The following is a 26,045-nucleotide window of genomic DNA, read 5'->3' as shown; positions in this document are numbered from 1 at the left end:
CCTTGTTCACGATGTACTGCTCGACAAAAATCTTCGAGAATTGCTGGAAATTGGTTATGTGACCGTTAGGCAGGCTCACAAACCACTCCAACGCCGTTCCCTGGAGCGTGCTCACAAACATCTTGCAATACACGGCGTCTGATCCCCCCGACAGCATCATCTGCGTATGGAACGTGGTGAGATGAGCTTCAGGATCCTCCACGTCGGTGAAAACAGCCTTAACCGGAACCACGCTCACAGGAATGGGCGTGTCAGTAATCGCCTGATCGAAAGGCATAGGAAAAACGCGAGGTGGCGACGACGGCGCGACCTCTTCAGCAACAGAACGCCCCTGCTGCTCCTGAAGAGCTTGACGCAGCTCCTCAGTCACCTTGCTAAGCTCGTCATTCCTGGCCCGAGAGGCGGCCAGGTCCTCGTGCATTCTCGCCTGCTCTATGCGCGAGGCTTCCACAGTTGCCTGCAACGAGCGCATAATCTCCACCATCTGCGCCATGGTCATGGCAGCGGCGCCTTCAGCAGCGACGGGTGCAACCGGACTTGAACGATTGCTTCTCATTTTTCTCATGAAACTCAGCGAATCACAGAATGCAGCGAACAACACTTACTTCAGCTACGATCGATTCAGCGATCAATCGAAAAAAACTGTGCGAAACTCCGCAAGAAAACTCAAGAACACCGCAAACCTTCAAACAAACCTGCAACTCCACCAGAAACCACCGCTTCCCCCGCGGATAACCAAACGAGCGAAAGAACTCAGACTCCACCGAACAAATCACGCGTAGACAGCAGAAAACCTCACTTCACCGATCAAAAACCCAAACGAACGGTATGAAACGCGAAATTACCGAACAAAACTAGATGAACAGCGAGCAATGGTTGCACCAGCACACAACCACGCAGAAAACTACGAAAACCTCCAAGAACTCACACTGTGGATGGGAGCAAGTTTTACACGGCCCCACGGTGGGCGCCTGATGATCCTGCCTGTTGACCAGAACGTAGGAGCTTGCCTCGTCAAACTTGGATCGACGTGTGCACCGCTTCAACCTCCGTCCTTCTTCAAGATCCACCTCAAGAACCTGCAAAAGAACAGAGCGGCGCCGCTGCGGCCGATCGCACTCCAACGCCCAAGTCAGTGACCGAACCACCAAATACTAAGAGCAATAACATTCAAGAACTCTCAAGGGGTCGTGCAATGTTCTCTCTCACAGTATGCTCTAGGAACTCGCAAGCGTAAAGAGTATAATCTGAACGCACGTACCTCAGAAAGTTCGTTGAGAACTCTTATATACCTGGTCACTTTCTCTCTCCTGGCAGTTACAGACTTGGACACGTGGCTCGCATCCAACTGTACACGTGCCATCATCTGGAGCCTCCTTGACTTGGACGTTGCTTCTATCTCTTATTTGGCTAAGTTACTTATGCATGGTGCTACTCAGTGCATAGCTAACTTGGGAGTGCGATCTCTACTGGAATTGGCGAGTTAGGGTGCCTTCATACACCTTCCCTGTGGTCTCGCCGGCCGCCTTCATAATCTGCACCACCTTCATCTTCGGCGATGTGCTTGCTCTGGCGATCTCCAATCACTTGGTCGCCTGAGTTTACGTCTGGCGACTTCATCTTGAACCGGGTGATCGCCGGTTCTGGTATACTGGAGATCGGAACACGCCAACTTGATAACTGACGACTTCCCGAGCCCCCCGACCTTCTTTCCTTCTGCCAACCTGGCGCCCCGTCAGCGCGCCTGTACTGTAGCTGGGTGCCACGTCATCACTTCCGACTACCAGGGCGGTACAATAAACATAATATTAACTCATCCTAGAAAAAAAATGTATTTTTGGGATATCAAATTTTTATAATAACTAGAAATTATTCAAATTAAAAATTTAAGTTTTATGTCAAATTAAATAAATTAGTTTAGTTCAAATATTTAAATAATTACATCACAAGTTATATAATTGATGATTTGTATAACCTCTTTCATGTAAGAAATTTTGATTATTTGGTGGCGCTATAAATAAATAAATTCATTACGAATGTCATTATTTTTCTAAACTCAGTAACTAATGTATAATAAAATTCATCAAACTTGTGTTTAAAAAATGAAAATTTCAACCGAACTAAATTTATTGATAATTTTAATACAAAAATTGAATTTATTATCTTAATAAAATATAAAATAATATTACTTTTTATAAACTATTTTTAATATGAAAATGATTATTTCAATTAATTATTTTGTAATGATAATAAAGGAAAAGAGAATAAACAAACTATTTACAATGCGGCCAAGCTTCCAACCATTCTTTTGACACAAAAACCTTGTCAATTTTGCTCTTCACTAAACCATTGGGTTTATACCAAGTAAATTTTCTGTCAACCAACGGGATATCAACCAATTCAGATTTTTCTACGAAGGTATTAAAATAATTTATTTCTCTGTTATAGTCTGACATAGAAATCAAACTCTTCCTCTCCTCCCGTTTTCTAATTGAATTAAAGTTCTCAATAACACACCAAACCTTTGAAAGATGATTGAACTTGTAACCACTAATCTCCTCCCAAACCAACTTCTTCTCCCTTAGAGACCCAGAACAATATACATTTACAATTTTGACTTGTACCCCGTTCCCTTTCTTCCAAAGCCCTTCAATAATAGAAAAAAAATCATACCATTAAAAAAACTAGACATCTGAAAACAAATTTTCCTCCAAATCGTAATTAGCCCACCGAAACTGTTACTAGCTCCATTTACAACCCAGTCGATATCATTAGATCCCCATAAAAGAAAAACACTCTCCTTGCTAAATTCAAAACATTTCGTCTCTTGTAAACATACAATTTCCACATGTTCCTTCCTAATCAGATCTCTTACATAATTTCTTTTAATGCTTCCTCCTAATCCTCTTACATTCAAGCTAATTATTTTCATTATCAGACGCGCTGTTCTCCCTCCTGAAACCTTACCGTTGTCTCGATTTTCTATAGATTGAAAACTACTAATAACATCCTTTTTTTGGCCAGCAAGAGAGAACCTCATTTCCTTACCGTTGTTCCAAATTCTAGTAGCCTCATTTCTTTCATTTGTCACCCTGTAGATTCTATTACAATTCTCGATTTCACTATATTAAACTCCATAAAATCACTTGTCTACTCCATCTCCTTTTAAGAGATTAAGGACAATCATAGGAGAAGAAAAAACTTAGCAGAACAAAGAAGAATCACATTCAAACCACACATAAATATACCCACTAGCCCATGATATCTCAATAGTTAAAATAACTTTCATAATCTCATCATATAATATAATACATTACAGATTGTGTGATCCATTTCCAAATCGAAAATTGTACTTTAGATTGCATAATCCAGAGTATATTATGTTATTGAAAAATACATTTCATATTATACCATTCAAAATGTATTTTTAGATTGATTCAGAACAAATGAAAAAGATATACGAAAAGAAATAAGAAATATTCCTTAACAAATTATGCTCTAAGTATTGCAGACCAACCTTTTGCATAAGACAGCTGAGAAAATTTAGTGTTGCTTTCCTACTAAAATTCCAATTGTTCAACTTAATGAAAATACACTATTAGAATATCATTCTAGTGAATCAATTTTATTTTTTTTTTATAGAAGTTGTTTATACAGGTAGGTCCAATCAAGATTGCTTGAACATAATTTTAAGTTAAAATGAGAGTTTGTGAGTTCTACAATTAAAACTAGTTAGTGCAGTTAAATTTTATACGACAATAAAAAAATCACCTAAAAGAATATTGAGAATCCAAATTAAGTTCTTGCTTAAAAAATGATTGTACATATTAAATTTGAGTTTTTAATTCATGTTTTTCAGGTAATATTATACTCATGAAATCATATAATTTTTATAGTGAGACATATTGATATTTAACAATAAATTTAATCAAATTAACATTTTTTTAATTATTCTATTAAAGAGGACAACACAAAAGTGGATTATGTGATTTTCTTGTCTCTTCCTCCTTTGTCTGCTCCCTTTATAGGTGTTGCTCTTTTTCCTTCTTTTATTATGTTCTTCCCTTCGCACTTCCCTCTATATTTTCATTAATTTTTTCTGTCATTACAGAGATTTAAATTTAATTCTTTTGAATTTTTTTTAAAAAATATTTATGTAGAATAGACTGGATAACCAAATAGCTAATTTGTTGAGTTCCAGGACCATGTTGATACGATGAATAAAACTCTCAAATAAACCTTTAAAAAAAATACTATTATCTAAATGTTATGGAGAAAATAATCCCTTCAAAGTTGAAAGAACTTTATGACTATTCTCCCCTGTAACGGCACCTTTTTTTAAAGACACCTTTTTTTAAAGGAACAGAAACAGCGTGCCACATTCTTCTTCACACCACAGTACCAACTTTTCTTCTTTCTCTCTCTCTTCAATTCTCTTCTCTCCCTCTCTCTTAATTTCTCTCCCAATCTTTAGCAGAGGAGTTAAGGAACATTTCTACCCGATCAGATTTTCAAACAGAGTAAGTTCATTTTTACTTTAAATATCCTTTGTTCTCTGTTTTTCCTAGGATTTAATTATCAATCTTGGTGGGGTCAGTTGAGAAGTTTAATCCTCTCAACTTATTCTATTATATACTGAAATTTTGTTCTGTTTGGATAATTTGCATTAGGCCCGTAAATCTCGAAGCTTATCCAAACGGTGGGGAATAAAATTCTAAAAGTTGCTTGAAAAGCAAGCAATTGAGATAAGGGAAGCTAAATTTAATTTTTAATAGCACCCTAGGATAGAATATTTGAATGTGGAAGGGAAGTGGTCCCAATATTGAATTTCTCTTGCATGGGTGTTATTTGTTTATATATTGTGTGTTTGTTTATATATTATTTAAATTTGTGGAAATATTGGGTTTTGATGATTTAGTATTAAAGTGTATTTTTTTTTTTATGTCAAATAAACTTTTGAATATTGTGGATAACTTTTTGAATGATATTGTATGACGAAATGGCATGAAATTGAATTCATACATTTGGGATAATGTATGGACTGATGTTTGTTGTGTATTAAGTATTGATGTCGGGATAATGTATGGACTGATGTTTGCTGTGTATTAAGTATTGATGCCTATGTGGTAACAGAGATCTCCGAGCTTCACTGATGATCTAAGTCACATAGACTAAGATATCAGGTGGTGAGAAGCTGATGGGGGAGTTCATGCACACCGTGACATATGAGATGCACGGCTTGGGTTGTATTGAACTTACCCTGATCCTTTCTGTTGGATTCGCTGGTAATCTTTGGATCAGGTGTTAGTCTCTGGTAGGACTTACTTAATACGGGTCTTCCGGAAGACGTTGTTTGTTGAATATTCTGGATGTGTAGATCCATGTGAGATCTATGTGATTGTTTTAATGTTGGGAATTGAAGAAGATTGTGTAATTTGAGAAATTGATCATGTAACTTGGTTTTCTCTTTGGATTTAAGTGTGTATATTATAAAATTCTATTTTCAGTAGCTTACCCTTGCTTTTCTTGGTGTGTTTGAACTGCGATGACTGTACTATGTACATGAGCAGATGACCATACAGGTGCAGGAGAGCCTTAGAGGTTACAGAGTTTTATTTTGAGCTGTGGATATGTAAATATTTGTATTTCTATAAATCCTAATAATGTATTAGGAATGTTTTGAAAAACTCCAAGTTTGTATAGAAACTGGTAGAACTTTTATTGTAATAGTTATATGTAAATTATGGAGTGTTACATCCCCACCCACCCTCATTGTCTCAACTCAAGCAGTTAACAAAGCTTAACGCAGAAATGTTCTGTCAACAACTGAATTTGAAGAGCTGAGCAAATAGACACATTATGTGTATTATAGCATTTCCAACTACAAATAATGTCCCTTCAGCATAAATATCTATTTTTCCTTTAATCTCTAACTTTACAATGAACCAGATTCTTCCAAACTACAAATATTGCTTGATTAAGTTCACGTAAATGCAAGTATGCAATGAAGTGAATCGTGAATCACACCACTCCAGAAGGTAGACGGAGAACAAGCTGTCCCCCGAAAACACTGCAAAAGATTATATATCATAAGGAAGAGAATCACTTTGAAAAGGTAAAAAAGGAAAGAGACCACTATATGATGCACTCAACCAACCTTTGGACATAATAGTAACAGAAATCTGCTAAGATAAAGGTCTGGACAATTTCTGAAATAAGCACCATTGATGGCCATAAACCATATCCCAAGGCAACCAACAAATGTCCACGACTATCCAACACCTGTTACAAGAAATGGTAACTTGGTAAGAGACCAGCAATTTGCAAATCCAATAAGCTGCCACTAAAGTAGTGCTGACAAGGCCAAGAAATTGGATTTAATTATAGAACATACAAATACAGACAAAATACATGGTCCTGTCATACTTAATACTTTTAGAAGAAAGCTGGTTATTATGTCATTGGAAATGAAACCAAACTTAAAATTACAAATTATTATTATATTCACATTTCACTACGCGATCAACCAGGTAGCCAATCCAGAAAATGTCCATCTCACTGATAACAGACACCACCGGGACAAGCCAGCAGCAAACAAGTGACAATTGAATTTGAAAATGGCTCATAGAGCTGACTAATGCATTCACAAGTTTGGATGAACTAATTATCATACCTGAAGAACCCAATGAGCACAGCTCAAGAATCTTGCCACACCCAGGGCAAATACATAATGTGCCGTGAATGGCTCAACAATCTGAAAGCAGAAAATGAAATGAAGAAGGAAATAGTATAATTATATAACGTAATAACATGTATGATGCATATTATTACATACTTTGGTGTTCTGCATGACTCGCAGCTGGGGCAGTACCGAGACAGCTTCAAGATATACACAGAATGCCCAGAAAATCCTGTTCAATAAATGATGTGAAGTTGATGGATGAATAAACAAGGCTAACACAGCACAGGGTACCGCCTGCATTCAGTTTCAAAAATAGAACAGGTAAATGCACAAGTTTAGAACCTAACAAAACAATATAGAAGAAGCATATAATTTTGAAGTGAAAGGGGTAGTGGGGGAGATTACCACATAGTATATAGCAAAATTGTCTTTCTCCTGCATGTAACTGGATCTCAATTTAAAACGAATCATGTATATAACCCACAATGTTGTTGCAAAAGTAGCCAAATCAAGCAGGGTGTGTATATCATATTCCATGACAAAACTGCAGTACAGCCTAACAGCTAAAAACAGAGCTGTCAATTCCTGGGATTTGAGTGATAATCCTGCACCTCACAAGGAATATACCAAAATCAAACAAAATGGCATTTCTTCTTTTCATGCAACAACACAAGCAAATAAAATCAACCAAACAATGCCATTAATGATCCAATGGGAACGTTCTGAACCAAACAATAACTTGATGCCATAGGTATGCCACATTAAGTTAAATATTAATGCGTAGCGCAGAGCAATTCCAAATTTTGATAAGGAAATTGGCAGACATATTAAATAAAAATGTAAAGAAATTGGGATTTAATAATTTTAGCTTGAAAGATTAGGGGACTAATCCTTAACAGAAAAAGAAAGGAAATTAAAGAAAGTTGAAAGAAGGGATAAGTGACCGGCACAAGTTTTTTCTTTGATGAGCTTGTAGATGAGAACAGAGATTCCAATAGAATGAACAGCCTCGGCGGCGACGAAAAGATTGTCGTGGTCGTGAACGATGATGCGGAGAAGGACGAGAGCCGCCATGCTGGACACGACGGCGATAAAAGCCTTCGCCTTTGGTGGTTGCCGCCGCATCCATGTGATGATTGCGTGGATCGATTTTTTCCCACCCCTCATGATCCCTTCTTTCTCTTTCGCTTTCGCTTTCTATTTCCTCCGATTCAATTAATTTGTTCAATTGTTTATTATTTGATTTGAATTGCGTTTCTTCCTAATTGAAATGGTTGCATGCGTTTCTTTCCCCAAATTCTGAATTAGGGCACAACTCAATCAATTTCAACGTCAACGTCGACTTTGAGTCGCTGCAATTCCCCACCCAAACTGCCAGGGACAAAACCCGTTTTACGCACTTCTCACGGTCACAAATATAACACTGTTACTATTATTTATCTTAATTATTTTAGAATATTACATTTTTAATTCAACGTTCGTACTACGTTCTTGATGAGTACTACCACAGGTTTCCTTAATATACAAAACTGAAAATAAGACCATGATGATAAATTTTTTAAGTATCATCTTTTGTTTAATAATATTTTCCTAAAATATAATACGCATATATAATATCACACGTTATATAAATTTGTATGTTTTCGATTTATAAAGTTTCTTTTTTCTGATTGAAAAAAAAAATAGTTTCCTGTTACAGTGTTTGAATTTTATTAAAAATTCATAATCAAATCCGAAAATAAAATAGAATTAAGTTAGTCATATTTTATTTAATTTAAAATTTAAATTACAATTTAGTTTAAATTGATTTTTATTGGGGGACAATTTAGTACTTCACTCTTCTCAGTTTTATTTTCCATAACTATTAAATTACTGGATTCATAGACAGCCTAATTTTTATTTTATTTTTTTATCAGAGTAGCAAAACAAATTTATGACTATTGTTGAGTTGTTAGAATTTTGGAAAGGATTACTTATGTGCCTTAAAAATGTATTTTTGGGCGTTGGATTTAGTCATGTTGGTTGAGTTTTTTTTTTTTTAATGTAGTGAGTTATGATTGAATTGGGTAACAATTTCACGTCAAATTAATTAAATATAGCTCAATTCAATTACATAATAAATGTGTAATAAAACATTAATTATCTACTAATTTTGTCGAACAAAAGATAATTGTATATTATATAGACGTTGTTTTAGGAATATTATGAGTATATAATAAAATATAACAACAAGCAACATGTTCCCACTAGCGATTGCATTACTTTATTTTCTTAAAATCTTATCTAGTTACTATAATACAAATTTATTAGGAGTGAAATGCGGTTGACCCATCCCTCATATAGGTTCGTTTCGAGTTGGGTTGGTCGCTTTGCGGTAGGAGTGTGAGTTCATTTCACTAGTCTGTTCGTAAAAGAAGTAACTCGTAGATTTGCGGGCTAGCTTGTATAAGATTTTTTTTTTAAATTAAAATTTTATTCATTATAAAAAAATTATTCCTATTTGAAAAAATTAAAATTTTATCCGTGTTTCAATTCATTTAATTAACATAAAATTATAAATTCAATTATGAGGATGGTTAGGAGGCTTCATTAAAAATAATTAAAGTTTTGCTTTGCATTTATTTTTTCTATACATGTATGTAAATGTATAAGAGTATCTTATCAAAGTTTTGCTACAAAACATTTTAATAAAGATGACTAATTTTTTAACTATCCTATTGAAATCTCTTCTTTATATTATTTTTTTATTAATAAATTTAAAATTTAAAATTTTACTTAAAACTAAATTCATTGTCACTCTTAATACTAAAGGTATAAATTTTTTTACAAAAAAAATTAAATAATTATTTTTTATTTACACGGACCAGTAGGCCAACCCGTTCCATAGTTGACCTGCGCGGACTGCGACTTATGCAGGACATGCCAAAACAGATCAACGAGCTAAAATAGTGAGTGCGCCTCACATGACCCGTCATGCATTGTGATCTAAAATTTATGATTACTAGTTTTAGCTTTTTAGTATTTTAAAAAAAAATTGTACTGCTATCGTCTAAGAAACATTAAAAATATTGATTTTGATTTTTTGAAGTTAATGAAGTGAAAATATTCGTTAACTACTCAACTGAATAATCCAGTCTCAATTATGGTTGGGTTAGGTTATCAAGAAAGGTAAATTTAAATAGTTTGAATTGAAAATTCAATTAAATTAAACTCAACTGAATCACTAACATCTTTATAAAGTTTAATAAAAAAATCTTGATAACAATACGTAAATTGTAGTAAAAGATAAAATTTTAATCTTATTTGAGAAAGTAAATTTGCTATACTCTAGATCAGAAATAGAAACGTATGACTGGGATCTGGTATGAGAAAGTATAATTGTAACCTTTGTGCATGAAAGAAATTGGCGTTAAGCTTTGGACAGAAGCAACAGGAGAAGACAAGAAATGCAACATAGAAAGCATAAAAAATGATGAGCTGGTCCTGTGATTTCCATGAGTTGTGTTTTATCATTGCTTAGGTTAAAAAGTGAAGAAGGAAAAAAGAAGAAAAGTGAGTCAGAAAGTCCATGAGTTTGATCTCTTGAGTAAAGGCTTGAGTTGTCTGTCTTCTTCGAGAGCAACAAGACCAACATGGGATGGATCATCAAGCATCATCCTAGCGGCCAAGTAGCCAGCAATGGACCAAGTCTGGAACTTACGGGCCTGCTTTCCAACGTATCTCCCCAACGTTCCATCGTAATACTCGGGCCAGTTGTCCTTCAGCAATTTACTCTCAGCTATTTGAAGGGCACGTCTTGCAATTTGGGGTCTCCCAGTCTTTATCGCGGCAGCAGTCAGAAGCCACACCAGAACTATAACCACCACAATAAATGAGCGTGTTTGGTTTTATATCTGACTTAATCTAATGTTAAAACAAACTTGTGAGAGTATTATCATTGATTCTCTTAATGAGGAGAGTGGTAGCATATAAAAGAATGAGAATACCTGGCCAGGATCCCCCGTTATGGTAACTCCATCTAGTATTTTTTGGGTCACACCCTGTTATGATCGTCCATTCATGGTTTTCTAGAGCTGGATAACAAACTTTGACAGGCATCTCTCCAATCAATTCCTCCCAGCGTGATTCTATGAGATCCATTATTGCAGTTGACTGCTCAGGAGTTGCCATGCACGACAAAATTGCAACGCAGTTGCCGAGGCAAAACCACCGGAAATCCATCCTAGCTGGGCTCACATTCCCAACAAAGTATCCACCGTATTGTGGCATGAAATCAAACACCCAATCTGGCAAAGATTCCGGAATAACATTGAACTTGTTCACTGCAGTATGTGAGTACTCTTCTGTTTTGAAGCGGTATACATCATTGAGTTGCTTCAAATCCAACCAAAAGTGGCTCTTCATATGATAGCTTAAGGCATGCAGCCTTTTCACAATTTTCTCCATGAACTCTTTCCCTTCATCATCTTGCTTAAGCAATTGCAAGGCACATCTTAGAGCCATGAAGAACAATGCTTGAATTTCTATTGGATACCCATAAACACCCTGAAATCATATACAGATTTTATAAAAATGGATAAATGTTTAGTTTCGAAGACAGCAGACAAGGCAAAAATGAAGGTATCATGAACATCAGAAAACTCACCATTCTGCGATCAATCATGCAGCATCCATCAGCACATAGTAAAGTTGGAAACGTGTCAAACCCCTCTGACAGACATAGACTCAGGATCAAGCGCATACCCTTTTGACATTCAGGTTGTTCAGCCAGTGAAGTGTCTCCCGTAGACTTTGTGTATGCACGAAGTAGTATGATCCACCAAAATCCAGAATCAACAGGAGCAACCCTGCCTATTGCACTTTCACCAAAATCTGCTATAAGGGTTTCGTGGTTTCTGACGGGATCATGGAATACTTTAAAACTAGCAGGCATCACCCCTTCTGCTAACTGGAATCTGTCAATCTTTTTCTCCCACGATTGAAGGCGAAGGGTCTTTAGAATAAAATTTTTGACAATGTCCGGTTCTCCATGCATCAGAAAAGCCAAAGCACTTGGGACAAAGTCTCTTACAAACACCTAGGCACAAATACGGTAATACCTTAGATTAGAACAAACTTAAACATTAAAATGGGGAGAGAAGGAAAGATAAATCTATAATGATCAAAGCCACTGGCTGATCAGCATGAAAAGGAAGTAAAAACTAAAATGACGAAAAAGACTAAAAGATTGAGCTGTAGTATAAAAAGAAAACATGGCCTACAAGTGTAACCAAAATTAAAGTACGTGATGAAATTGTGCCTATTCTCCACCATCCCCCAGGAACATAGAAAAAGAAGACAACATAGAAGAAACAGAAATCTCAAGGATATGACAAGGTCTACCTGATCATAATTAAGATTCTCTTCGGAAGAATCCAAAGCAGCAATTGTACCAACTGGCTGGCCACGGAAATATACCAAGGAACGCCTCAGAGCTTCCCAAGCTTCTGATGTTAATGAATCCCATGTCCCTGATCTTGGAGTATTAATGCCAGACTTTGACAGAGGGGAATGTAAATGCTCAAGATGTTCTACCAGGCGAGATGTGATATCAGCTTTTGAGACCAAATGACGTGGAGAAAAGCCTACGGATAGATCAGTCAATGATCTATCATCACATGATCTCTGTCTGTCTATATTCAGTGCCCTTGGCCTATCTAATGCTTTTGAGAAATTAAATTCCTCCTTTTCGGCCACGCTAGCTCGTGCCTCTGGACTCTTTACACTTCCTTTCTGAGACCGTTCTATCGGAAAGGAAGACATCTTCCAAAATCTTAGCACTTGCAATAGTCTTGCTCAAAATTCTGCTCAATAAAGTATGTTGACATAAAATTCACATAAAAGTAAACCACCCCCTCGAACTGCTAAATTTCTTGTTTCTCACAATTCATAAGCCAAAGGCATATAATTCCAAACTTGTGCACCATTCATTTAATCCGAAATTCAAAATGATTTGAGTTCAGACATACAGATTCCCAAAAATGATACTACATGAAGATTATAAACACCAATCAACAGGTGATTAACTTTGAAAATACCATCACACTAATCAATTCAAGCAGTTTGTCGTTACCAAAAAAAAAATACAAAAATATCAAGTGGTTTTAACCTCTAATTGTATATTCCAAACTTTCCAATTCCAGAGCGCTCTATCAGAGGCACAAATTATTTCTCCCTGTTGTTTTTCGATTAATTCTAGAAAGGGTCACTTCTTAATTAACTATAGCAGGTCAAAATTCTCCCAGATGCTAAGTGAAAGTCTCATATACGATTTGACAATCGGAAAAAGAAAACCACAATGAGCAAACAAGACAAGCGAACCACAAAAAAAGAAGGAAAAACATTTAAAAGAAAGGAGGTAACTGGTGATGAAAGTCAAGAAATACATATATTTTGGTAACAAAATATGGTTAAGCATAAGAAACAGCATTGTAAAATCTCCACGGTTGTAGAACGTGATCAGAAAAAAAAAACTACCACGTTGCCATCAAACCAATTAAGGATCAGAATGCTTTCAAGATTTTCGTTTATGCATCATGTTCATCCCAAAATAGATTCATTCATGCAAGCTAAAAAATGTGTAGGATGCATTGCAAAGAAGGATGATACTGGCTAAATGGGTGAAATCAGATGATTATTTAAAATTGCAAAGAATTAAAGAAGAGATAATAAACTAACCTCCCACAAGTTTGGAGATATTATTTGTTTTTTTTTTCTCTGGGTTTACAGTGTAAAGTTGTAGAGAAAGAAGAGAAGAAGTTGAAGCACGTGAAACAAAAAGGTCCTTTCTTGCTTTCTTTCTTTCCCTGTGTGTCTGTGATTGTGATTTGTGAAGGAAACGAGGAGTGAATGGGTGTGTTTGTGCATCTATCTATGAAATGAAACAATGCATGATGAGGCATTTGGGTTTCCACGGAGGGGCTGATATTGTGGTGCTACGTCGGATCTGAAACTTCTTCATTTTCTCTTACCATCTCTCTCACTCAGCCACAAAGTCTCATTCAACCTTCAACTTATTTTTCATTTTATTGGATTCATCATACCTCAGTATCTCTTTTTATTTTTCTCATCTCATTATATTATTTATTATATTTATATCTCTTTTTCACTATATTTTATTCACACAAAGTAGTAGCCACACATGTTTCTTCACAAAACGATCTACAGTATCAGTCCTAGTAATATTTATTAGTCATTTTTTAAATACCTTATATAATTTTTTTTTGGATCTTATTCCTTAGGAAATATTATAGTTTAATAAATCTAGTCTAATTCAATGGTTTTCAATAAAAAATAATATTTTGAAAAAAATGTTCGAAGTAGTTTTATTTGATACTCTTAGATGATAATAACTGTTATTAAGAAGAAATTTTCAATACAATTATTATTTGCACAAAAAAGTTATTTAATAATTTTAAACAATTTAGAAAAATTAAAATAATTCAATAAGGCTTTTTATTGACAAGATTCGTGAAAAAAATATTAAATAACAATTTTTCTTTCTTAAAATAATAAAAAAAAATATTAGAGTTCTGACTAAAAAGATTTACATTGGATAAAATAATCAAGTTGAGTACGTAAAATATAATTGAAAACTAATATTTATACTCTTATTGTGCACATGAAAATTGAGTAAGGTACAAATAATTTATATATATACACACACGCACAAATAAAGTTTCTTAAGATTAATTTAAAAGATAATATAAAAATAATTACTAGTTTAAACGTAATATAAAAAATAATCATAATATTGTTCTTAAAAGGCCGTGTTCTTTCCTAGAATGACTTTTTTTGTTTTATGGATTTCTCTTGTTCTTTAAGTGTTATGTTCAGTCAAATCTTTGTATTACCAAATGATTGTGAAAGAGCATGCAAAGGTACTCCGACGATTAAGTTAGTCTGAATAGAATATGCATGTTAGAGTTGAGTGAAAAATTATTAAGCGTCTGATTGTCTATGATATTTATACATTACATTTTAGATAAGACCCTACTATCATAGGTCCGCTCGTAAGTTCAAAAGAGGATCCAATTGTGCTTAATCACGCTTTACTGATAAATTGACTTAATTATAATTAAATAAAATTTTAAAGATTCTATTTGGGTTAAATGGCCTGAAGGCGGTCAGCTACTCAACTTTCCCAACCGTACAAATACATTAAAAATAAAAATTAATTATATATGACTATTTTATTCGTAGAAATAGTAAATATTTTATTTAATTATACTATAGGCTTAAAAAGAATTTAATTATATTAATGAACACTTTACAATTTTAGGGAGCTTGGACCTGAGAACTTTTTGCCTGAGAACTTTTAGGTAGCTTGGAGAGAAATCCAAGCTATTATTAGACAGTTGTCTCGGTTATAAAATCCAATACCTTTGTATGTTTTGCTTTCGTCCAGCGTTTCTATAATGCAACCATTTTGTCTATGTTTATGTTACCTGCTCTGTAATGATGGTTGGTAAAGATCTATGTTTAGTGGTGGTTATGCAGGGGTACTGAGAAGCTTCGCAGGAAGCCTGTACAAATCTGTTTTTTTCTTAGGCTTTGCATGCCCAGATCCTCAAAGCTTCCATCTGAAAAGCACATTCTTCTGAGCAATGTTGGTCATTTTTTGCTGCTGATATCTCTATCTTCAAAGGGGAAGGGACACTACTTGGCTGAAGTTTGTAGTCACAATGCTTTTTGGACAACTAAGGGTACTTTTACTTATGGACTGCTGCTGGTATAAACCCAGACATGCACGAATCTATGTAGGTTACCACTCCTCTTAAAGTCTCTACAATTTCATGTATGCTCGACTACAAGTGTTGATGGAGGAGGGCCAAGCACACCTACCCAAACAAGCCAAGGAGAGCGTCTAGACCAAGACCAAGATCAAGGTGAGCGTCTAGGACGTGAAGGTGAGCGTCTAGGACGTGAAGGTGAGCGTCTAGGACGTGAAGGAGGGAGGCTACCTTTGGAGCTAGACCGTCTAGGTCCCCTTACAAGATCAATGGCCAAACATATTCAAACACAAGCAAATGAGGCCACGGATGGAAGAGAAAAGGCTTTGTATATGTTTGCATAAAGGCCCATTGGGGGTACTGAGTAGATAGGATAGTGTAGGAAGCATTTTAGATGGAAACCTTCTAGAAACTAGGGTTGTGTATGACCGGCCATTGCACCCTAGAATTTAGATTTAATTTTGGTTTTCTTTTCCTTGTAATGTAGCTTATCATTTACGTCCCAAACTAGCCTATAAATAGGAAGGCTAACTCATTGTATTTTTCAAGTTTAATTGAGTATTGTTATGCTGCCAATTTTGTGCACTAGCTTTACTTCTCCTAGAAATCTAGGCTATAAACTTCAATCCTTCACCTTTCTCCCTTGAGCTGGCCAAACCTCTCAAACCCATACTCATCATGCACCTTCAAAGCCAACACAACTCCTAGGAGGGCTTTGTTTCACTCACCCATTGCTTCCGCATCTTTTCTACTACTTTGATTCAAGAAGAACACATGAAATGCCATCATTCCCCTCCCCCTTGGAAAGGATTTGTCCTCAAATCCAGCTCGTCATCGTCATTGGAACCTACAAATGGAGAAAGATCAATTACATTAAAAGTGTCATGTACTCCATATTCAAGAGGTAGGTCCAACTTATATGCATTGTTGTTGACTCGCTTGAGAACTTGGAAAGGTCCATCACCTCGGGGACTTAGTTTGGACTTCCTTTGATTTGGAAATCTATCTTTTCGAAGATGAAGCCAAACTAAGTCTCCTTCCTCAAAAATTATTTCTCTCTTCCCTTTGTTGTTGTATTTTGTGTACTTCTCATTTTGTTGTTGTATTTGGATTTTAATCTTCTCATGCATTTTCTTGACAAAATCAGCTTTGATTACTCCTTCCTTATGCACAAAATCTTGTGGATTAGGAAGGGGTATTAAATCCATAGGCGTGAGAGGATTAAAACCATATACGACCTCAAAAGGAGAAGCGTTAGTAGTTTTGTGAACTACTCTATTGTAAGCAAATTCAATGTGGGGAAGGTACTCATCCCAAGATTTGTGGCTTCCCTTCATGATAGCCCTAAGCATAGTTCCAAGAGATCTATTGACTACTTCGGTTTGACCATCCGTTTGAGGATGACAAGAAGTTGAAAATTGTAGTCTTGTTCCAAGTTTACCCCAAAGAGTTTTCCAAAAGTGGCTTATAAACTTGGGATCTCTATCGGACACTATACTTCTAGGAAGACCATGGAGTCTCACCACTTCTCTAAAGAAGAGTTTAGAAATATTTTGAGCATCATCTACTTTGTGGCATGGAATAAAGTGGGACATTTTGCTAAAACGGTCCACTACCACAAAAATAGAGTCATGGCCTCTTGCAGTCCTAGGAAGTCCTAAAATGAAATCCATGCTAATGTCTTCCCAAGGAGCATTTGCAATCGGCAAAGGGGTGTAGAGTCCATGCGGCATTGTTCTAGACTTTGCTTTTAAACATGAGATACATCTAGAACAATGTCGTTGGACATCTTTCCTCATGTGTGGCCAACAAAATTTTGCTTTTAAAAGATCTAGAGTCTTATCGACTCCAAAATGGCCCATGAGTCCCCCTTCATGTGATTCTTTGACAAGGAGTTTTCTATGTGTTCCTTGGGGAATGCAAAGTTTTCCTTCTTTAAAAAGATATCCCTCGGACACATAGTAACCTCCTTGTGCTCTATGTAGACATTGAGCATAGATGGATGAGAGTTCTTGGTCTTCTTGGTAAAGCTCTCTTATGTGGTCAAATCCAAGAATTTGGGCACCTAGTTTTGAAAAGAGTGTGTGCCGTCTTGAAAGAGCATCGGCCACTATATTGATGCTCCCTTTCTTGTATTTGATTACATAAGGAAATTGTTCAAGAAATTCCATCCATTTAGCATGTCTCTTGTTGAGCTTGTGTTGGCCCTTTAAATATTTTAAAGACTCGTGATCACTATGGATAACAAATTCTTTGGACACAAGGTAGTGTTCCCAAGTCTTTAGGGCTCGCACAAGAGCATAGAGCTCTTTGTCATAGGTGGGGTAGTTGAGGGTGGCACCATGGAGTTTTTCACTAAAATAAGCAATGGGGTGTCCACCTTGCAACAAAACCGCACCTATGCCTACCCCCGATGCATCACACTCTATCTCAAAAGTTTTGGAAAAATTTGGAAGAGATAGAATGGGTGCATTGGTGAGTTGAGCTTTGAGCCTTTGAAAGGCTTGCTCATGCTTTTCATTCCAACAAAATGCGACATCTTTTTTCACAAGTTCATTCAAAGGAGAAGCTAGACTAGAAAAATTAGGTACAAACCTTCTATAGAAGCTAGCTAACCCATGAAAACTTCTTACATCACTTACATTTTGTGGAGTTGGCCACTCGCGGATGGCTTTGATTTTCTCGGGATCTACATGCACCCCCTTTTTGTTTACTATAAAACCTAAGAAGACTACACTATCTACACAAAAGGTACACTTATCCCTATTGGCAAAAAGACTATTTTTCCTAAGAACTAGAAGAACTTCCCTAAGGTGACTTAGATGGTCTTCTAGGCTTTTACTATAGACTAAGATATCATCAAAGTAAACTACTACATATTTACCTATACAATCTCTCAAGGTGTGATTCATAAGCCTCATGAATGTGCTTGGAGCATTAGTAAGCCCAAAGGGCATCACCAACCACTCGTATAATCCAAATTTGGTCTTAAAAGCGGTTTTCCATTCATCACCCTCCTTGATTCGAATTTGGTGATATCCACTTTTAAGGTCAATCTTGGAGAATAGAGTTGACCCATGCAATTCATCAAGCATATCATCAAGCCTCGGGATTGGATGCCTATACTTGATGGTGATGTTGTTGATTGCTCTACAATCACAACACATACGCCATTTTCCATCTTTTTTTGGCACCAACAAGACAGGTACAGCACAAGGGCTTAGGCTCTTTTGAACCCAACCCTTCTCCAACAAGTCTTGAACTTGTGATTCTATCTCCTTTGTTTCCTCGGGGTTGGTTCTATAAGCAGGCCTATTTGGTAGGCTTGCCCCCGGTATAAAGTCAATTTGATGTTCTATCCCCCTAAGAGGAGGAAGCCCAATGGGTCCTTCTTGGGAGAATAGATCTTCAAATTCACTCAAAAGGTTTTGCACTTGAGGAGGTAAAACCATGAGTTCACTACTCGTGGCAGTGCATGTAAGTGCTCCTTTACACAAGATAAGGCTTGGTTGTTCAACAAGAAGCAAGTTTTCAAAAACATTTTCAAGAGGTTTTTCTTGTTGACCAACCTTGTGGGAAGGAACACTCTTCTCCCACGCCTTTCTATCCCTAAGGATTTTCTCTTTTTCTAGCTCTTTTTTTTTTTTGTTTTCCTCATCCCTCTTTTGTTTCATTTGTATTTGGTCTTTCACCACTTGAGAATGTGGTAAAGGACTAAGTACAAACTTCTTATATTTATGGGTGAAGGAAATCTCGTTAGTGAGACCATCATGCAAGGTTTTCTTATCAAATTGCCATGGCCTCCCTAATAAGATATGGCAAGCTTCCATAGGCACTACATCACATAAAACTTTGTCTTTGTAGTTCCCTATGGAAAACTTGATTTCCACTTGCTTGTCTACATGTAGTTCCCCATTTTCATTAAGCCATTGAAGTTTGTAAGGTTTTGGGTGAGGAACTACTTGTAGCTTAAGCTTTTCAACCATCCTAGCACTACAACAATTACAACTAGATCCACTATCCACAATGAGAGAATATATATTTTCTAAAACATTGCATCTTGTGTGAAAGATGTTCTCCCTTTGTGTTTCCATGGATGTGCTAGGGTGATTGTTGAGGGTTCTCCTAATCATAAGCAATTCGCCCTCTAGTGGAGCTACCCTCTCATCCTCTCCCCCTTCCTCTTTCTCACTAGGCTCATCCTCGCCACTAGTGTACTCGTCTACACCTTTTAAAAACAAAGTCCTTTGGTTTGGACATTGTGCTTGCACATGCCCCCTACCATAGCACTTAAAACACTTGACATCTCTAGCTCGGATGGGTGGGGTTGAGGTTTCTTTGGTGAAGGGCTTGGTAGGCTCTTTTGGTTTTTCCTTGGATGTACTACCCTCCCTTCTAAACTCTTTCTTGGGATAAAAGCTAGAATAGGGGCTCACCTTTTGACTTGAGGTTTTGCGCAAGTTTTGTTGTTCAACTTTAATGCAAAGTTGAACCAAATCATTCAAGTCTTGATAAGGTAAGAGCTCTACTCTATCTCTTATCTCAAGTGATAGGCCACTAAGGAACCTAGCTATGGTGGTTTCCTCTTCCTCTCTAATAGAGGCTCTCATCATATAGAGCTCCATCTTTTGTCTATACTCCTCTACGCTCATATTTCTTTGTTGGAGTCTTTGGAGCTTGTCCATCAACTCCCTATGGTAGTAAGAGGGTATATGTCGACGTCTTAGGGCTCCCCTAAGGTCATTCCAATATGTAATGGAAGGTTCCCTATGAAGACGTCTATCTCGTTCGAGAGAGGTCCACCAATACATGGCATTCCCTTGGAAACTAAGGGTGGCTAAGGGTACTTTTCGTTCCTCACTTACCCTATGGCAAGCAAAAAGTTGCTCTACCTTCATCTCCCAATCTAGATATACTTCTACATTTTCTTTTCCATGAAAATGAGGTAGGTCTACTCTTGTTTCCCTTGGCACCTCTTGTTCCCTTTGCCTAGTTCTTCTAGGGGGTGGTTGGTAATAATCATTGATTCTACGGTTTCCCTCCCCTAGAGACTCAATACTTTGAGAATGGGATGCATGAGTTTTTTTTTATTTTTGTGATTTTTGTGACTTCTCTTCTTGAGCTTTAGTCAACTCATTGATTTTGTTCTCATTCTCCAATTGCCTAAAAGAGATTAATTGTACCGCTTGGGATACTTCTTTTAAAAGAGTTTTCAAAGATTTTACTTCACTTTCTATAGACTTTGGAGAGTGAGGAGAAGAAGACATGGCTAAAACTTTGTGTATATAGGTGTTTTACTTGGAGAAAGTTTAGGAAAGTTAGAGAAGGGAGTTTTCCAGGTAAGGGAGGTGAGTCACAATGGACTACTTAAGTACCAAGCCTTTTCCTTGCCAAAAACTTTCCTCCAATGACTTCACACAAAATTTTCTCTTAGTAGAACACTTAGAACACAAGAAGTTGAGAAATCAAAAAGCAAGAAAACTATGTAAGCTAGATATGCAGCAAAACTAGTCGGTATAGCACAAAATTAAACAATACTAAACATGCAAAACGTTTCTACCAAAACAAAAGAAATACAAGTTCAAACAAGCAACAAATTACTAAGCAAAATTACTATGCTATTCGGCCCTAGGTGAGGCTTCTTGGACACTTTGAGCCCTTGAAGACACACTCACCGTCTAAAACGTAATTTAAAAGAGGTAATTAACAATAAACCAAGTTGTAAAGGAGATAAGAAAACCCCCTTTGTTGTTCCTCGTTTTGGTTAGTGCACTTTCTTTGTTGTCTTGATTGTTGATCTTCTAGGTGTTTGTAGTGTTTGTTTCAAGAAGCTTGTTTCGGCCTTAGCTTGACTCCTCCTTAGAAAGTTGGCTTTAATTCTCCAATTTCCAACACCTATTCACAAGGGTTTAACCTTAAGCCAAGTCAATTTCCATGCACATAAGCACCAAGAGAGAATTAAATTCCAGCACCCAAAATGAGAGGTCAAGAAACAAAAGCAAGAAACAAATTTAATTGAAAGAAAACAGTACCACCAAAAGGATTTATAATATGACAACTTAGAAAGAGATCCAAGAAATTAAAGCAAACAATTAAAGGTACTCAATAAAAGTTGGCACACAAAAGGAATTCCTAAAGAAAAACACTAGATTAGATGACCAAATAAAAAAAACAGCACCACTGGAAAATGTTGTGGGCCAGAAAACGTGTTTGTTCCCCGATTTATGCTGAGCTGTAATTGTAAAATTTGTTTCTGAAATTTGGATGCAAGAAAATTCAGGATCTTATCTAAATTTTGGCTTTGGAATCACCTAAAACGCATGCACCATATTTTTTTAATAATTTTTGCAAATTTGGTGTGTAGTTAGGCCAGCTGGAGCGCTCAAGATTTGCACTCTGATTTTGTAAGATTTATCATTTTTTTTCTGTTGCTTCTTTTGACCTCATTCTTTTTTTGTCTTTTCTATAACACCTTAAACTTGCATTTTACAGAAATTCAGAATTTTCCTATGGGTGGAAAAATTTTGGTAAACAAAACAGCCCAAAACAGAGAGATGATACAGGGGAAATCTGGAAAACTGGAAGAAAACAGCAAGATAACCAAAATTAACACAATGGAAATGTAAGAATGGAAATTGTGTAAGAACTAAGACACAATTATGAACTCAAACTAAAAATAAAAAGCACCAAAGGATCAAAATAACAGCAGATTTAAGCAATATAAAGAGACCCAAAAACAAGAAACAATCAAGCCAAAAATAGGACTACTAAGAATTGATGACAATTATGGATTCACATGACTTGACACAACATTTATAGATTCAGAAAAAAATAAAGACTCAAAGCATAAAATGAAGCAATTATAAGAAAGCAATAAGGACTCAATTTCCTAAAAGAAAAACAGCCACACAATGATGTAAGGAATCCTATCACAAGCTGCACAGAATTTGTTCAAGATCAATTGAACAATTGTGCTTTGGTTGGATCTTCCATAAGCACACCAAGAACAATTTAAAATATAAAAACAGCAAGACAAGTAAGGAATTGAAATGACAAAGATGAAATAAAGAAGAACTGAAATTAAAAGACCAAGCTACTCATCTTGAAGAACCAAAAGCTCATGATACCAAATGATGGCATTTCATGTGTTCTTCTTGAATCAAAGTAGTAGAAAAGATGCGGAAGCAATGGGTGAGTGAAACAAAGCCCTCCTAGGAGTTGTGTTGGCTTTGAAGGTGCATGATGAGTATGGGTTTGAGAGGTTTGGCCAGCTCAAGGGAGAAAGGTGAAGGATTGAAGTTTATAGCCTAGATTTCTAGGAGAAGTAAAGCTAGTGCACAAAATTGGCAGCATAACAATACTCAATTAAACTTGAAAAATACAATGAGTTAGCCTTCCTATTTATAGGCTAGTTTGGGACGTAAATGATAAGCTACATTACAAGGAAAAGAAAACCAAAATTAAATCTAAATTCTAGGGTGCAATGGCCGGTCATACACAACCCTAGTTTCTAGAAGGTTTCCATCTAAAATGCTTCCTACACTATCCTATCTACTAAGTACCCCCAATGGGCCTTTATGCAAACATATACAAAGCCTTTTCTCTTCCATCCGTGGCCTCATTTGCTTGTGTTTGAATATGTTTGGCCATTGATCTTGTAAGGGGACCTAGACGGTCTAGCTCCAAAGGTAGCCTCCCTCCTTCACGTCCTAGACGCTCACCTTCACGTCCTAGACGCTCACCTTCACGTCCTAGACGCTCACCTTGATCTTGGTCTTGGTCTAGACGCTCTCCTTGGCTTGTTTGGGTAGGTGTGCTTGGCCCTCCTCCATCAAGTGTGGCCATGTTTATCATTATTACTCCTTTTGGTCTTTTAGTTGTGTAGGGAAGATGTTGGTGAGGTGTCATGATATAACCATAGATAGATGTAGGGGTTTTTTGGATAGCTGACTTTTACTGATGTTTCTAAGTGTTTTTCAGGGTTACGCAGCATTTATAACTTTTCAAGTTGTAGAATATTTAAAATACTTAATATTTATTCATTCTTTTGCTAATAAAAAAGGGGTTTGGGTTTATAAGTAAAAACTATTGCAGAAAATTTCATTCCCAATATCTACCTCACAAAGAGGATGATAACAAGGATCACATTACAGTGACGTGCAACAAAAATAGTTTATAGTGCGGTTTAAAGCCAAATTCAAAATTGAATTCCTTTTCATAATAAAATGGTTTGAAAACTTTGAGGTAACTAAAAGGTAATCAGCTGCAGAGCATTAACCATTGGGGCCCCTATAACATTTTCTGGTACTTAGCTGTTCTCAGCTTGTTGATTAGATTACCTTAGTAGTTTTTCTTCTTAAAGCTCTTGCTATGAATAAATGTTATACTGTTTTGCCTATGCAAGGTGGTACTGCACTAATGTACTATTCTAGAGGGACAGTTTTCAATTATAATGTCATTGAAACAGGTACACTCTTAAGTGAAGCTTCTTTTTACTGTGTAAGCCGGAAAGGAGGTTAAATTAAAAGAGTATCAACAATTCCTCAATGGAATAGCTGAGGGTCTATACATGAACCAGGAAGTCAGCACTTTGAACTTAAGCTGGGGAATTCACCACAGCATTCTTGGCACCAAAACAATTTTTTCGGAACATTTGTATTTTTTAACCTATAGTTATGTGCTGAAGCTATCTAATTAGGACTCTGTGAGTGTGGGTATGGTTGGGAGTAAGACTCAGTCCATATTAATTGGGGAAATCTATGCTGATTTTATTCATAGAAGCCCGGTGCAGCTACTTTACTTTTGCTTAGCATATTAGATTTTATTTAATAGAAATGCAGAAGGTAATAAAACTTCTTTTGGCTAGTACTTGGATCATGAGCACAGCTCTTCTGTTACAGGGTTCGAGCATCTTCAAATGCTACAATTAATTATTTTAACTTTTTGCTGATAAAAAAAATAGAAAAGAAGTTCAATTTTCAAAAGTTAGTTCATATCACAATCTTAAACACATGGCACACAAGCCATGAAGTTGACCCCACATCATGGTGCCTGTTTTAACCATTATTGCTGAATGTGATGGCTTACTAGAAAAAGTTGTGAGAGCAACAATTATCCAACTATCGAAAGTTGTGAGGTGGATATTAGTCTTGGATGTGATGAGTGATTGTTCTATAAAAATCTATAGGGGCAAGGCTTTTCCTTGCCATTAATTATATGCTTGATTCACTTAAGAATCTCTAAAATCCCTTCCAGATTTCTGAGGATGGGTTACTACTGCTATAAACGAAAGACTTATAGTACTCATACATCAGATGTTATTGTGATGTTGGCCGTGGCCTTGATGCTCCTGTGCATACCCTGGCTCTTCACGCGTGAACAAGTGGTAGTAGTTGAAGAAAAGAAGACGAATTGGTCAGCTTTGGTCACGCCAATACTGGTACTATTCATCCTGCTTTTGCTGTCACTGATTGGAACTCCAAGGAGGGTTTATGCCAAGCCAACGTGCTATCGGTGTAAGCATGTCTGTTACTGTTACTGGTAGTGTCAGTCCAACACCTGCTGCTGGATCCATGATTGGTATATTGTGTTCAGTGCTATATGATTATCCCATATCCTAGCCCACTAGGTTGAATAATTGTGTTTGGATTGGAATACTATGATATGATCGTATAAATTATATGTGCCAATTTCATTGTCTGTTACCAGAACTAAAAGGGAGGGTCACGGTTCTGTGTTAATGATTTAAATATAATTAATGCAGACGAGAGCAATATCTTTTTCCTTGTATTGTTGTAGGTCGATGGTCATTATGATATACTTTAAGTTTTATATTACTTTTTTTCTGTATAAGGTTGAACTTTGGTGCTTGCTTTTATTGTCTTGGAAGAACCCAGGATCAACGCTATGGGCTGTTGCAGTGTTAGAAAAAGTTTGATTATAAGTAATTTGTTGAGATTATTCAAATTGTTTAAAAGAGGAAGAAAAAAGAGAAGAGGAGTGGAGAAGAATGGCTTTATGAGTTGAAATGCTTGTTACCTAATTTTGTCCCCACCGCACCTCAATTATTTTCTTTTGTATTGGTCATTACGCATCTTTTGTGCAACCACCGTACAGTAATTGGCATTAGTTTGATTCAAACGCTACTTCCTGGGATGCAATAGGAATTAGGAAAAGATTTTATTAGTAGTTCAGATACTATGTGAGTATCAGACACCGACACACTCGTGTATGATACTTAGTGTTCAATTCAAAAAATAATCTAAAAGATACTTGTGCACATAAATCTTTATTATCGATTTATATAATTCATAATTATATAATATATAAATTCGTGTCTCCATTTTCTACATTTTAAAAATTTTACGTATCTTCGTGTTCATGTTTTGTTAGATAGTTTGAAACTCAAAATTAAAAAACTTAGACTTGATATTCTATTATAATAATATAATAACATTTTAAATTAAAAAATAAATTAAACATAATTAAAATATTATTTTTTTTTATGTGAAGTGAATGTTTGGCACTGTAGATGATGTTAACTATCATCACCCTTGAAATTAATAAGCTTGTACTTTTGTCACTATGTACAA

The 26,045-nt window shown here is 36.2% G+C and overlaps 2 protein-coding genes and 1 long non-coding RNA gene across 4 annotated transcripts; 1 reads left to right on the top strand and 2 right to left on the bottom strand.

The window, feature by feature from the left end:
- Positions 1-5,831: 5,831 nt before the first annotated feature.
- On the bottom strand, positions 5,832-8,116 carry LOC137820490 (uncharacterized). 2 transcript variants are annotated; one of them, XM_068624608.1, is made up of 6 exons: positions 7,627-8,116; positions 7,088-7,287; positions 6,836-6,976; positions 6,674-6,754; positions 6,158-6,282; positions 5,832-6,070 (listed from the first exon to the last, which is right to left on the bottom strand). In XM_068624608.1, the coding sequence occupies exons 1-6, from the start codon at positions 7,847-7,849 to the stop codon at positions 6,022-6,024; spliced, it is 819 nt and encodes a 272-aa protein (XP_068480709.1). In that variant the 5' UTR covers positions 7,850-8,116; the 3' UTR covers positions 5,832-6,021. The 2 variants fall into 2 exon arrangements, with proteins under 2 accessions (XP_068480709.1, XP_068480708.1); XM_068624607.1 differs by having other exon boundaries at positions 7,088-7,293; positions 7,633-8,093.
- Positions 8,117-10,068: 1,952 nt separating this feature from the next.
- Positions 10,069-13,770, bottom strand: LOC137822022 (probable alkaline/neutral invertase B). Its single transcript, XM_068626902.1, has 5 exons — positions 13,400-13,770; positions 12,065-12,525; positions 11,328-11,759; positions 10,669-11,227; positions 10,069-10,535 (listed from the first exon to the last, which is right to left on the bottom strand). Exons 2-5 carry the CDS (start codon positions 12,482-12,484, stop codon positions 10,240-10,242), a joined length of 1,707 nt encoding a protein of 568 aa, XP_068483003.1. The 5' UTR covers positions 12,485-12,525; positions 13,400-13,770; the 3' UTR covers positions 10,069-10,239.
- Positions 13,771-15,135: 1,365 nt separating this feature from the next.
- On the top strand, positions 15,136-25,495 carry LOC137820327 (uncharacterized). Its single transcript, XR_011082606.1, has 2 exons — positions 15,136-15,480; positions 23,921-25,495. It is a non-coding gene; the product is annotated as an uncharacterized lncRNA (long non-coding RNA).
- The last annotated feature ends 550 nt before the right edge of the window (positions 25,496-26,045 follow it).

The sequence above is a fragment of the Phaseolus vulgaris genome, chromosome 9, assembly GCF_000499845.2.
Source record: "Phaseolus vulgaris cultivar G19833 chromosome 9, P. vulgaris v2.0, whole genome shotgun sequence".
In the NCBI taxonomy this organism is placed as follows: Eukaryota; Viridiplantae; Streptophyta; class Magnoliopsida; order Fabales; family Fabaceae; genus Phaseolus; species Phaseolus vulgaris.
Note: the sequence above shows the minus strand (reverse complement) of the source record. Positions and strands in the feature narration are given on the sequence as shown.